Below are 10,754 nucleotides of genomic sequence, written 5' to 3' on the forward strand. Positions count from 1 at the left end.
AGAGGAAGGACTGGGGTGGAGTCTCGCTGCCCAGCGGGTCAGTGTCAGGGGGTCCCCAGGGACCTAGCTTTTTTGGGGACAGAAACTGGAAGGAGGGCCCTGCCTTCTGGCTCCTCTTCCAGCAGCCGGGAACATTTTTTCTGCTAGCTTTTAGAAATATCTCCCAGAGCTGGCACTGGGTGACCTGGTGAGGACTGAATGAGGTGGGGGGGGCTGTCCCCATTCAACGGATGTGCAAACTGAGGCCCTGCAGAACCAACACCATCTTCTGGGCTCGCGGGCTCTCGGTGCAAGGCCCGGGATTCAGAAATGTTTTCCCCCTTCATGCCAGAGTTTGAACCTGCCCTGGCCCCTGTCTGGCTGCAGCTCCCGCCCCTGCAAGGGTCCTCTCTGGAGGGCCAGCCGTTGTCCGAGACAATGTGAACTAGCCAGGCCTCTCCAGGGCTTTTCATCCCATTCAAAGGCCTGCCCAGCCCCCACCCCTACGGCCTCATTTCTTTAATTCTTTTCAAAATTTCCCTTTCCCAGTGGTCAGGGGCCAGCATGCCCCTGCTGGGCTAGTGAGAGCAGGTGACAAGGCAGGGATGGAGGGTGGAGGTAGCCAAGGCTTCAGGGGCCAGAAGAGCAGTTATGTGAGACAGGCCAGATGTGTGGCAGATGCCGCAGACACCACCTACTATGTGCTAACCGCCTGGGCCCCCCTCACCTCCAGCATCTTCCCAGCTGCTTGGCTCTTTATTTGAGAGGTTTTTGCTATAGGGGGTGTGTGCTCGCCAGACAGACAGAAAGTGAGAAACCAACCCCCACCGAGGGATGGCCACGCTGCAATTCCTTCTCCTCCATTCTCCTCTCAGGATTTCGGGCATGCACGCACACACACCTGGCATGAGGTTTTTTTGTTTGTTTGTTTTTAAATATTTATTTAATTCCTTTTATTATTTTTTTTTAATTTGACCAGAGAGAGACAGAGCGAGAGAGAGAAAGGGAAGGGAAAGGGGAAAAGTAAGCCACCAGGTCCAGGACTCAAACCACAATTGGCCATGTGGGAATCCAGTGCCTTTAACCACCACACACACACACACACACACACACACACACACACACACGTCCCATGTGAGTTTTAAGCTGCCGGGTCTGGGACTCAAACAGCAGGTGACTATGTGGGAACCCCGAGACATAACCATTATGTCATCTGCTGGTCCCGAGGCTTGCTTTTCATTGTGCTTGTTTCTTAGACAAGGATGCTGAGGCTCAGAGTGGGGATATGACTGGCCCAGAGCATGGAGGTAACACCCTAGAGTCCTAGATGCTGAAGTGACAGACACTCTGAACTGAGACTCCCAGTGTCAGGCTCAAGGTGATGGTTGAGACAGGTCAAGGCCCGGACTCCCCTCTGGCCAGTCCAAGGCAGGGCCTCTGGGCCTGGGCTCCTCAGCCCACAGAGCTTCCTGGATAGAAGCAGGTATCTCGTGGTCACTGGGGATTGTCACCCCATGTGGTCACAGAAAGCCATCGCGGTAACCTGAACACGAAAGCCCTGTGAGGGATGCTGTTGTTCCCATTTTTCAGATAAGGAGACTGAGGCCCAGGGAGGAAAAGCAGCACCTCAAGCCAAGCCACTCAGTTTCTAAATCTAGCATCTTCTCCCTAGGAGCCCTGGGGACGAGATTGGGGGGGGGAGAGACTGTCAGCTTGGGGGACCAGAAAGGTTTATAGGTCACAGTTAGGATTAGCGGTCTTGCCACCAACAGCGTGGACGTTGTCATTGCCCTGTCACTCACTCAGTGTGCAACCTCAGGCCAGTCCCTTCCCAGCCATGGCCTCGGTTTCCCTCTTTCTTTCTCTCATCCCCTGGAGGGCCTTTTCTGAGAACGGACAGTCCCCCACTGGAAGGGCCAGCACCGTGCGGGGGTGGGGACCTGGTGCCAGACAAGTCTGTGGTCCTCGGCTGCCAGGACTTCCCCTTGTGGCCCAGTCCCAGCCTCGTTGGAGACAGCATGGGGATGTCGCACCCCCTCAGCCCTTCTTCCACCCCTAGCCCGGCGCCCCAGGCACCCCTTGGCAACAGAGGGACCAGAGGCAGAAAAGAGGCTTTGTGTCTGGGGAGGGGGCGGCCCGGGAGGCCTCCCAGGGGCCGCCCCCAGCCCCAGGAATGTGGAGAGACTTTAAGACCCCCAGAACCTGGGTGCCCAGGGGCTATGCAGAGCTGCCTTAGCTAGCTCCTGCCCTTGCAGCCTGCCAGTCCCTCCTGGAGCTACTTCCTGCCCCTGCAAGGCCCCTCGCAGCCCCGAACTGTCCATCTCAGCACTGGAGTTCAAGGCATGACAGCGTCCCAGCCCAGGCCCCTAACCCCTGCAGCGCCAGGGTCGTGGGCCCGATCGCAGGATGGGGAGAGTGCAGAGGGTGAAATGGATGCCATCTTCTCCCCCAGCCCCTCTCCAGGGGACAGTCTAACTCTAGGTGCTCATGGGTCATCTAGCGGGTGCCTTCTCTCGGAGCCTCAGTTTCCCTCTCTGAATTGCAGAGTCTGATGACTTCTGTCCCAGAATGGAGAGGAGGACCTCGTGAAGAAGATACTTTGTTGGTGTCCCTGAGCCCTGGGGCGCCCCAGGTCCGCTGGGGCTGCGGGTATGGGGCCCCGTCCAGGAGCAGGAACTGAGGATGGTGGTCAGTGCTGTGTTAAGGCTGTGTCAGAGATCTCTCTGCTGGAGGAGACGCCGCTGTACCCATTTGCAGATGGACAAAGTGAGGCCCAGAGAGGACCAGGGCCTCGTGCGAGGTCACCGACCTAGAAAGACCGAGACTTGGCCCCAGTGTGGGGTTCTGGCTCTCGTCTCCCCACCCCCACGCGGTCTCTGTTCTTTCCTCTCCTTTTCATAGCGGCCCTTGGCCCCAGGCCTGCTTGGCTCCCTCCAGCAATTAGCCCCTATCGCTGTTCCGGATCACAGCCTTGCGCCCTGTGGAGAAAAGTCCCCTGGGCCCCTCGTGGCAGGGGGTGGAGGATGGGGTGAGGGAGGCCCTGGAGGGGGTGGCTGGTGCCAGGCTGAGCTGGTCTGGCCTGTTTTCTCCCCTCCCAGCGGCCTCTACGGGCCAAGGAGTGCCGAGTGGGCCCCAGTGGCGGCCCTGGAGGGCAGTCTGCCCCTCCCAGGCCCTGCCCTGGCCCCACTTCACCGCCCAGCCTCACCCAGCTCCTAGACAGGGTATCACTGACCACACTCAGGGGAAAGAAGCCCCCAGAGGCTGCAGGGGTAGAGGCAGGCAGCCCAGTGCTGCTTCTGACTGAAAACTTGGGCCTTGGCTCCTCTGCCCAGAGCCCCTGGTTCTTGGTCATTTAGTCACTCAGCAAACATCCCTCAACCTCGGACTGAGCTCTGTACTGGCTCTGTCCCCGCCTCCTCTCTCTCCCAGTACATGCAGGAAAGAGCGAAACTCGGGGTCTCTATGAGTGCCCGAGGGGGACCCCTAGGGATTCTCAACCTTGCTAGGGCCTCAGCGCTGAGACCCAAAGGATGACTAGGAAGGACTTTGCAGGCTGGGAAGTGATCAAAGGTGAGACAATGCAGCCCAGGGCAGGGAGGGCAGGAAGGTTGGAGAGGGCAGAGCACATGTGTGGGCAGGGTGAGCAGCGCACAGGGTGGAGTGGGCAGGGCTTGCAGGGCCATGGGGAGCCATGGTGGTCTACGGAGTCCACGGTGGCCACTGGCAATGTTAGGTCTGTGCAGAAAGAGCCTCTTGCTGCCCCCTGGAGAGTGGACAGGGGCGGGAGAGTAGCAGGGCCCAGCTGGGGCCTCGTGGAGCTGCTTGGGGTTGTGCTGGGTCTTCTGGGGCTGGGTCCTCCAGTTGATGAGCGGGGGGGGGGGGGCAGTTTTGGTGACCCCTAGTGGAAAGGACAAAGGGCAGCCCACCTGGCCTGAGTGTCCCCTCCGTGCAAGTCTGACTAGGCAGCTCCCAGCCCTCATCTGAGAAGCAGGGGATTCAAGTGAAGTCCAGATCTGAGAGAGAAACTAGAAAGCCAGGCAGGGGAGATTTTAATTAAGGAAGAAAAAAAATATTTTTTCGAGTTTCCCCTTAGCCAAAAGGACAGCAGACCAGTTGGTGGCACAGTGGTTGAGGTGGCTGGATCCCACATGGCCGACTATACGGTTCGCATCCTGGAGCAGGCAGCTTGAAAAATGTTCTGGGCGTGTGTTCGTGTGTGACCAAAATCCTGGGAGGAAAATGGAGGAGATGTCTCTCTGTCTCTCTGTCTCTCTCTGGTGAGCACATGTGCCCTATTTATTATTGTTAATAATAGCTAAAATTAAATGAATAATTCTAAAATTTGACAAAAGCTTGTGGAAACATGGAATTAAAGTACCAGCTAGTAACGTGGTGGTAAGGCAGCCGGATCCCACATGGTTGACCATGTAGTTCAAGTCCCAGGCTCGCCAATATCTAAAACACACTGGGTGTCTCTGTGTGTGGGTGAATGCCCAAAATCCTGAAAGGAGAAAAAAGTGGAGAAGGGATTGTGGTGTGACCATTCCTCATGGGGAAGCAGGTGCTTTATCTCTCTCTTTCTCTCTCTCAGGAGAGCATGCATCCTCAGGGAAAAGTAAATTAATTAGGTAGAAAACAAAAAAAGGAACCAGTTTTTCTGGCATAAGAAAGTTTGAAACCCATGCAGAGTTTTTTCATAATAGCATTTTCTATAAACTTTTTGAAGACTCCCTCAAATGTATATATGTGTATAAATAGTCTTTTTTTTTTTTTTTTTTTTTGAGAGAGATTTTCACTGTAGGGCGCGTGCGTTCGCCAGACAGACAGAGAGAGACATAGAGACAGAAAGCGAGAAATCACCCCCCAGGGGGGATGGTCACGCCGCAATCCCTTCTCCTCCATTCTCCTCTCGGGATCTTGGGCACGCACGCACACGCGCCCGGCGTGAGTTTTAAGCCACCGGGTCCGGGACACGAACCGCGGTCGACTACGTGGGAATCCAGCGACATAGCCATTACGCTAACTGCTGGTTCCCTAAATAGTCTTTTGACCCTCCCTTTTTCCCTCTCTCCTTCCTGTCTTTCTTTTCTTCAATTTATTTTGTTTCATTTGTTGTTGTTATTATTTTTATTTTGATCAGAGGGAGAAAGGGAAAGTAAGAAAGCAAGCCTCCGGGTCTGGGACTCAAACCATGGTCGGCCATGTGGGAATCCAGCACCTGAACGACCATGCCACCTGCCAGCCCCTCTTTCTTCTTTCTGATTTTAATAGAAATGCAGTCGTTCTACATCTGTCAGCTCGTGCTCGCCTTTCCCCTAGCCCAGAGGGAGCTGGGTCTCAGGCCAGCTGGCACAGGTCAGGCTCTGTCATAACATCTGGTGTTCTAGGTCTAGTGGCCCCGTAACTGCTTAGGCTGCCTCTGGCTCTGTCCCTACCTGTCAGCGCTGCAGTAAGCACCTGTCCCCCTGTCATAGTGGGGGACAGGCCCAGGGTTGTTGAGCTTCTGTCGTTTCATGGGCCAAGCCCATGTCCCTTCTCCCAGCTTTCCCACCCAGGCGGTTTCCGTCTCCTGGACTGATTCTGAAGTGACTCTGAAAGCTGAAGAGACTTCCCTGGGTCCCACAGACTAACTTGACGGAGGCCTGGTCCCACCAGGGACTTCCTCCTGATGGGCCAGGATGGGGGCAGGGCGACAGCGGGCAGGGGCTGAACCGTGGCGGTTGCAGGCGCCTCTGTGATGGCTGGGACATTCCAGGTGCTCAGCGGCCCTCAGCCCTGCACGGGGTCACGGGCCCTGTGTTTTTGCAGGGGCTGGGGAAGGAAGGATGGTTTCAGGTGACTGTCCTCAGCCTGAGCCCCCATCCCACTCAGCTTCTTTGTGGCCTCGAGTCTGGGGTCAGCAGGTTCCCAGGCTGGGGCCTTCACAGGGCCACGGATGGTCGCTCAAGGAGGTGTGGAGCGGATAGCGCCGAGGCCTCTGGGACGGAGTCAGAGCCAGGCTGCGCCGGGCTCGTGTGTGACGTGTCTTTGCCTCCCTGAGCCCCAGTGTCCTCTCTAAGGTGCGGGGCACCCTGCAGGCTCACCGAGGACGAGCATGCGAGAAGTGCCCCGGATGGGCACCAACGGGATTTTAGGCGGCATTTGGAGCAGTCAGTCCTCTGTGCTTGGGACATCACACATCCCGCGATCACAGAGGGACATGAGGCTACGCGCCACAGGGCCTCCCCTCTCACAGACCATGAGTCCCCAGCTCAGCTCAGTGTGACAGTGTGCAAGGGCCACAGGATCAGGTCAGGTCGGGTGTGCTAGGGGGGTGGGGGGCGGACGTGGGAAAGACGGCGGGAAGAGGTGACAGCACCCAGGACTGGGAGGGTAGGAGGCACCAGATGGAGACACGGAGGAGGAGAGCCGCAGGCCATGGGCCCAGCGCCAGCAGGGCCCGGAGCTGGGAGTCCATGGCAGGCGTGAGCACCGGCAATCCAGGAGAGGGCGCTGCTGCTGTCCAGACGGGAGCAGAAGTGAGGGTGGCCTGGAGGGCCAGGGGTGGACAGAAGAGATGCCCTGCCCATGTCCTGCCCTGCGGTTTATTCCCCAAGACCTCCTGAGACCTCCCCAGCATAGCCGCCCCCCTGGTCCCATGGAACCCACCCCTCAGCCATGGGCAGCATGGGGACTCCCATGGGGCCCAGAGGACTCTGAGAACTCAGGGGTCTCTCTGCCCAGAGACTCGGGACTTTTGGAGGAAGTGCAGACCACCTCGCCCGGAGGCCCAGGCAGGAGGCCGTACAAAAGAACAGAAGGGATTGCGGAGCAGACATCCCTCCAGGGAGTGATTTCTCACGTCTCGTTCTGGGACTGTTTCAGGAACTGGTGCTCCTACGTGGTGACCCGCACCGTCTCGTGCCACGTGCAGAATGGCACCTACCTTCAGCGAGTGCTGCAGAACTGCCCCTGGCCCATGAGCTGCCCGGGGAGCAGGTAAGGCCGGAGTGGAGTGGAGAAGGGGCAGGTGGCTCTCCAGCCTGAGGCACAGTGTGGGCGGAGACCTGCTGGCGGGATTGCGAAGGGAGTGCAGGGGCAGGCTGGGAGGCCCCAGGGTTGGTGGGGCAGAGGCAGCCTCTGTGCCCATTGGCAGTATCCCCTTGTGCCCTTGAGGAATCCTTAAGGGCTTCCTAGGGGAGGGGGCCCACCATGGACCTACATTCCTTCATTCAGTGAGTATTTACTGCCAGAGACAGGCTAGCCCAGCCTGCCGGGATTTCCTGTCCAGTTAGTGTCTGATCCCTGAGGTTGGGGTGCAGCTCCCCAGGGAAGGACAGAGGGGAGAGATTCCAGAGGGGCCCGGAGGGGGCAGAGGAGCCCCTGAGGCCCAGGGTGGTGGGAGAGGGGCAGAAGGCCCCGCCTAAGCTGGGTACCTGGGCCTCTTTCAGCTACAGAACTGTGGTGAGGCCCACGTACAAGGTGCTGTATAAGACAGTGACTGCACGCGAGTGGAGGTGCTGCCCCGGGCACTCGGGGGCGAGCTGCGAGGAAGGTAGGACTGGCTACCTGGCTGGCTCCGGCGCCCCGTGGTGGTGGGCCCGACCCCGTGGATGTGTGGGAGCAGTAAACCATGGCTGTGTCCCCAGACACAGGCCCTGCAGAGCGCCATGAATGCTGAAGCCACGGCACAGGGCTGCGGGCGTGGCCCAACAGCGTGGGCTGCCTGACCACCGACCACCGCGCAGTGACTCGTACCAATTCTCCCAGGAGGCGTTCAGGACCCCGGGAGAATTCCCCGGGGCTGTCCCACATGCTGTGTAGCTCACATTTTTAATTTTTAGTTTTTTAGTTTTTGTTACAGGAGGGTGCATGCACTTAACAGAGAGACAGAGGGAAAATGAGAAAATGAGAACTAACACCCTCTAGGGGTGGGATGGCCACACCGCCATCTCTTCTCTCCCATTCTCCTCCCTGGATTTTGGGCTTGCATGTACACGTGCCTGGTCCAGGACTCGAGCCACATAGTCAGCCATGTGGGATCCAGCTGCCTTAATCTCTGTGCCACCTGCTGGCCCACACCGCTCACACGTTAAGTAGCACCATCCCATATCTTCTTCCAGACTTAGAAAAAGCCCAAGACATTTCCGTGGGTTCTGGTATCTGTTTTGTGAGTCTTAGAGGTAGGGATGGTTATACCAATCCCCCAGATGAGGAAATTGAGGCTCAGGGAGGCGATAGGCACACAGCTCCTAAGTGGCAGTGTTGGGATTTGAACCCTGTCTGCCTGGATGTGTGAAAACAGTCTCTGAGTCAAGGGCATGTGGTGTTCGCAGAAGCCACCACTGAGGGTGCTTCTTGAGAGATTCACACACTTTGCCTTCCAGGACCCCACAACGGCCCAGTTCACAGACAGAGCAACTGAGGCCCAGCGTGGTAGCGTCCAGAGCCCAGCGTCACACAGGAGTGGGGTGGATGGGGAATAACCAGTGTGGGAAAGGGAGGGAGCCTGGGGCAGGGGGAGGAGCTGAGAGCCCTAGTGGAGCTGGGGAGGAAGTGGGGGAGGGGAGCCACCCCATGCCAGTTCCCCCCACAGACAGGCCGCCAGGAGAGTGGGGGCGTGGGAGGCCAGAGCAGGCCCATGTCTGAGGGAGCCCAGGACAACACCTCGCTGGTGGGCAGAGGAAGGGGAGTGGTGGGGCCTGCAGGGCAGGAGGAGAGCCGGCCAGCAGGGCAGCTGCCAGGGAGGCCACGGAGGAGCTGACGGTGGGCGGGTGAGTCCCTGGGCGCTGGGGCCACCTGGGCCCAAAGGGCTTGAGCACCAGCAAGGCCTGCCCAGACAAAGGCCGCTGTGTCCCTGGCTCTCTCCCAAGGCCGTCTTCCCCATCTCTGGAGCCTTCGGGGTTGGGAGGACCAAGGACAGGCGGGGCAGCACCTGTGCCCTTGGGTCCGGCTGCACCTGCAGTCAGGAGCCAGGCTCCTGAGGGCCAGGCTGTGCCGATGGCAACACGGGGGTGCGAGATGGGTGCTGGGGCCAGGCCTGCTGTGATGTCTGCCAGCTCTCACTGCCAGCCCTTCAGGTTCCAGCCTGGGTATGGGGGAGCCCAGGGCTTCCTGGGCCAGGCTAGCTCTGCCTTGCACCAGCTGTGTGGCCTTGGGCAGGGGACTCCCTGGGTATTGTGCAAGTCATTTCACAAGGACACGAGGCTGGGGGTGGGGGCTGCAGCTCAGGGAGTGGGAGGGGCATAGCCTACAACTCCCTCCCCCCCCCCCCGCCTCCACAGTTCCCCCCGCCGAGCCTCATTGTTCCCCCCTGCAAGACGGGCAGGACAGTAGGATCTGCCTCCCAGGGATGTGACCAGGGAAAGGAAGCAGTGAAGGTCCACAGGTGGCGGCAGCCCGCAGGGCTGTGATGCTCAAAGGGATAGGAGGGGCCTCTCTCCTCCTCTAGGTCAGAGCTGAAGAAAGGGAGGTCAAGGATGGATGAAGGATGGATGCCCAGACCTAAATATTCTACAAAATGCTCTGCTGGGGGCTGGGCATGGGGTGCAGGGAGACCTAGCCTTTCCTGGCCCGCCCCAGGCCTGCCCTTCTCCCATGGCTCAGGCCGGGCTGGGCTTCCCCTGCTGGTGACCACCTTTGTGGCCTGGCCACTGCTGTCACCTAACCTGAGACACAGAGCTGCGTCTCCAGGGGTGACAGGGCCCACAGCAGCCTGGGATGAGCCAAAGACGGGGAGGATACACCTGTCATTTCAGAATCCAGCCTGGCAACCGTTGCATTCTGCTGTGTGACTCGGGGCGCCTCACTTTCCCTCTCTGAACCTTGGCTTTATCTGGGAGCTGAGAAGGGAGCACTCATGCCCAGCACGTACGCGATGCTGGGGCAGTGTCCTCTCCCCTTCCACCCGCTGTCCTGCAGATTCTGTGGGGACCCAGCAGGCAGCCCCATCTTTTGCCTCTGAGACCCCACGTCTCAGACAGCTGCTCAACAAACAGGCCTCGAGTCTGGACTTAGCATTTTGGTGAGGCCAGCGGGCTCTAGCCCTGCCCTCTGCCCTGTGGGACACCATTTTCTCTCTGGACAGCAGATGAGGATGGTTTCATCTGATGAAACCCATAAGGAAGGGGGTTGAACTGGCCCAATTTTTTTTTTTTTTCTGAGAGGTTTTTGCTATAGGGCACGTGTGCTCACCAGAAAGAGAGAGAGAGACAGAGAGACAGAAAGCGAAAAATCACCCCCCGGGGGATGGCCATGCTGCAATCCCTTCTCCTTGGGATCTTGGGCACATACGCACATGTGCCCGGTGTGTGTTTAAGCCAGTGGGTCTGGGGCTCAAACCACAGTCGACTACATGGGAGTCCAGTGACATAGCCATTACACCAACTGCTGGTCCCAGAACTGGCCCCATTTTATAGGTGGGGAAACTGAGGCTCAGAGAGGTGAAGGGCCTGGCCTGGGGACACTCAGCATGTGAGAGCCAGGACTGCGACCTGTGTGACCAGTGCCCTCCTCCAGGCCCAGGGAGGTGGGCTGGGTGGCAGTCGGGAGCCCACCTGCCTCTGGTTCGTCAGAACAATGGGGTGCCTCGGAAACAATGGGTGAGGAAGGCCAAGGTCGGAACGCATCAGTGGCCAGGCAGGGCAGACAGGGTGAGCCCAATGCCAGGGCCACGTCAGGAGGGTGAACAAGCCCAACAACCCCTCTGGGCCCAGACCTGACCTCCCCAGTGCCCTGGGCTGGTGGGCTCTCCTGAGAGTGGGGGTGTTGCAACCACCCCCATGTCTCTCTGCCTC

At 58.7% G+C, this 10,754-nt stretch overlaps 1 protein-coding gene across 1 annotated transcript in view; it reads left to right on the forward strand.

Moving 5' to 3' along the window:
* Nucleotides 1-6,073: 6,073 nt before the first annotated feature.
* EMID1 (EMI domain containing 1) overlaps nt 6,074-10,754 on the forward strand; it is a 42,099-nt gene continuing 37,418 nt past the window's right edge. Inside the window, exons 1-4 of the mRNA XM_027771582.1 lie at nt 6,074-6,128; nt 6,215-6,269; nt 6,844-6,957; nt 7,410-7,513. Of these exons, the coding sequence (XP_027627383.1) occupies nt 6,074-6,128; nt 6,215-6,269; nt 6,844-6,957; nt 7,410-7,513 (328 nt within the window). The remainder of the gene's footprint in view (nt 6,129-6,214; nt 6,270-6,843; nt 6,958-7,409; nt 7,514-10,754) is intronic.

The sequence above is a fragment of the Tupaia chinensis genome, unplaced genomic scaffold, assembly GCF_000334495.1.
Source record: "Tupaia chinensis unplaced genomic scaffold, TupChi_1.0 Scaffold000226_1, whole genome shotgun sequence".
NCBI classification, from domain to species: domain Eukaryota; kingdom Metazoa; phylum Chordata; class Mammalia; order Scandentia; family Tupaiidae; genus Tupaia; species Tupaia belangeri.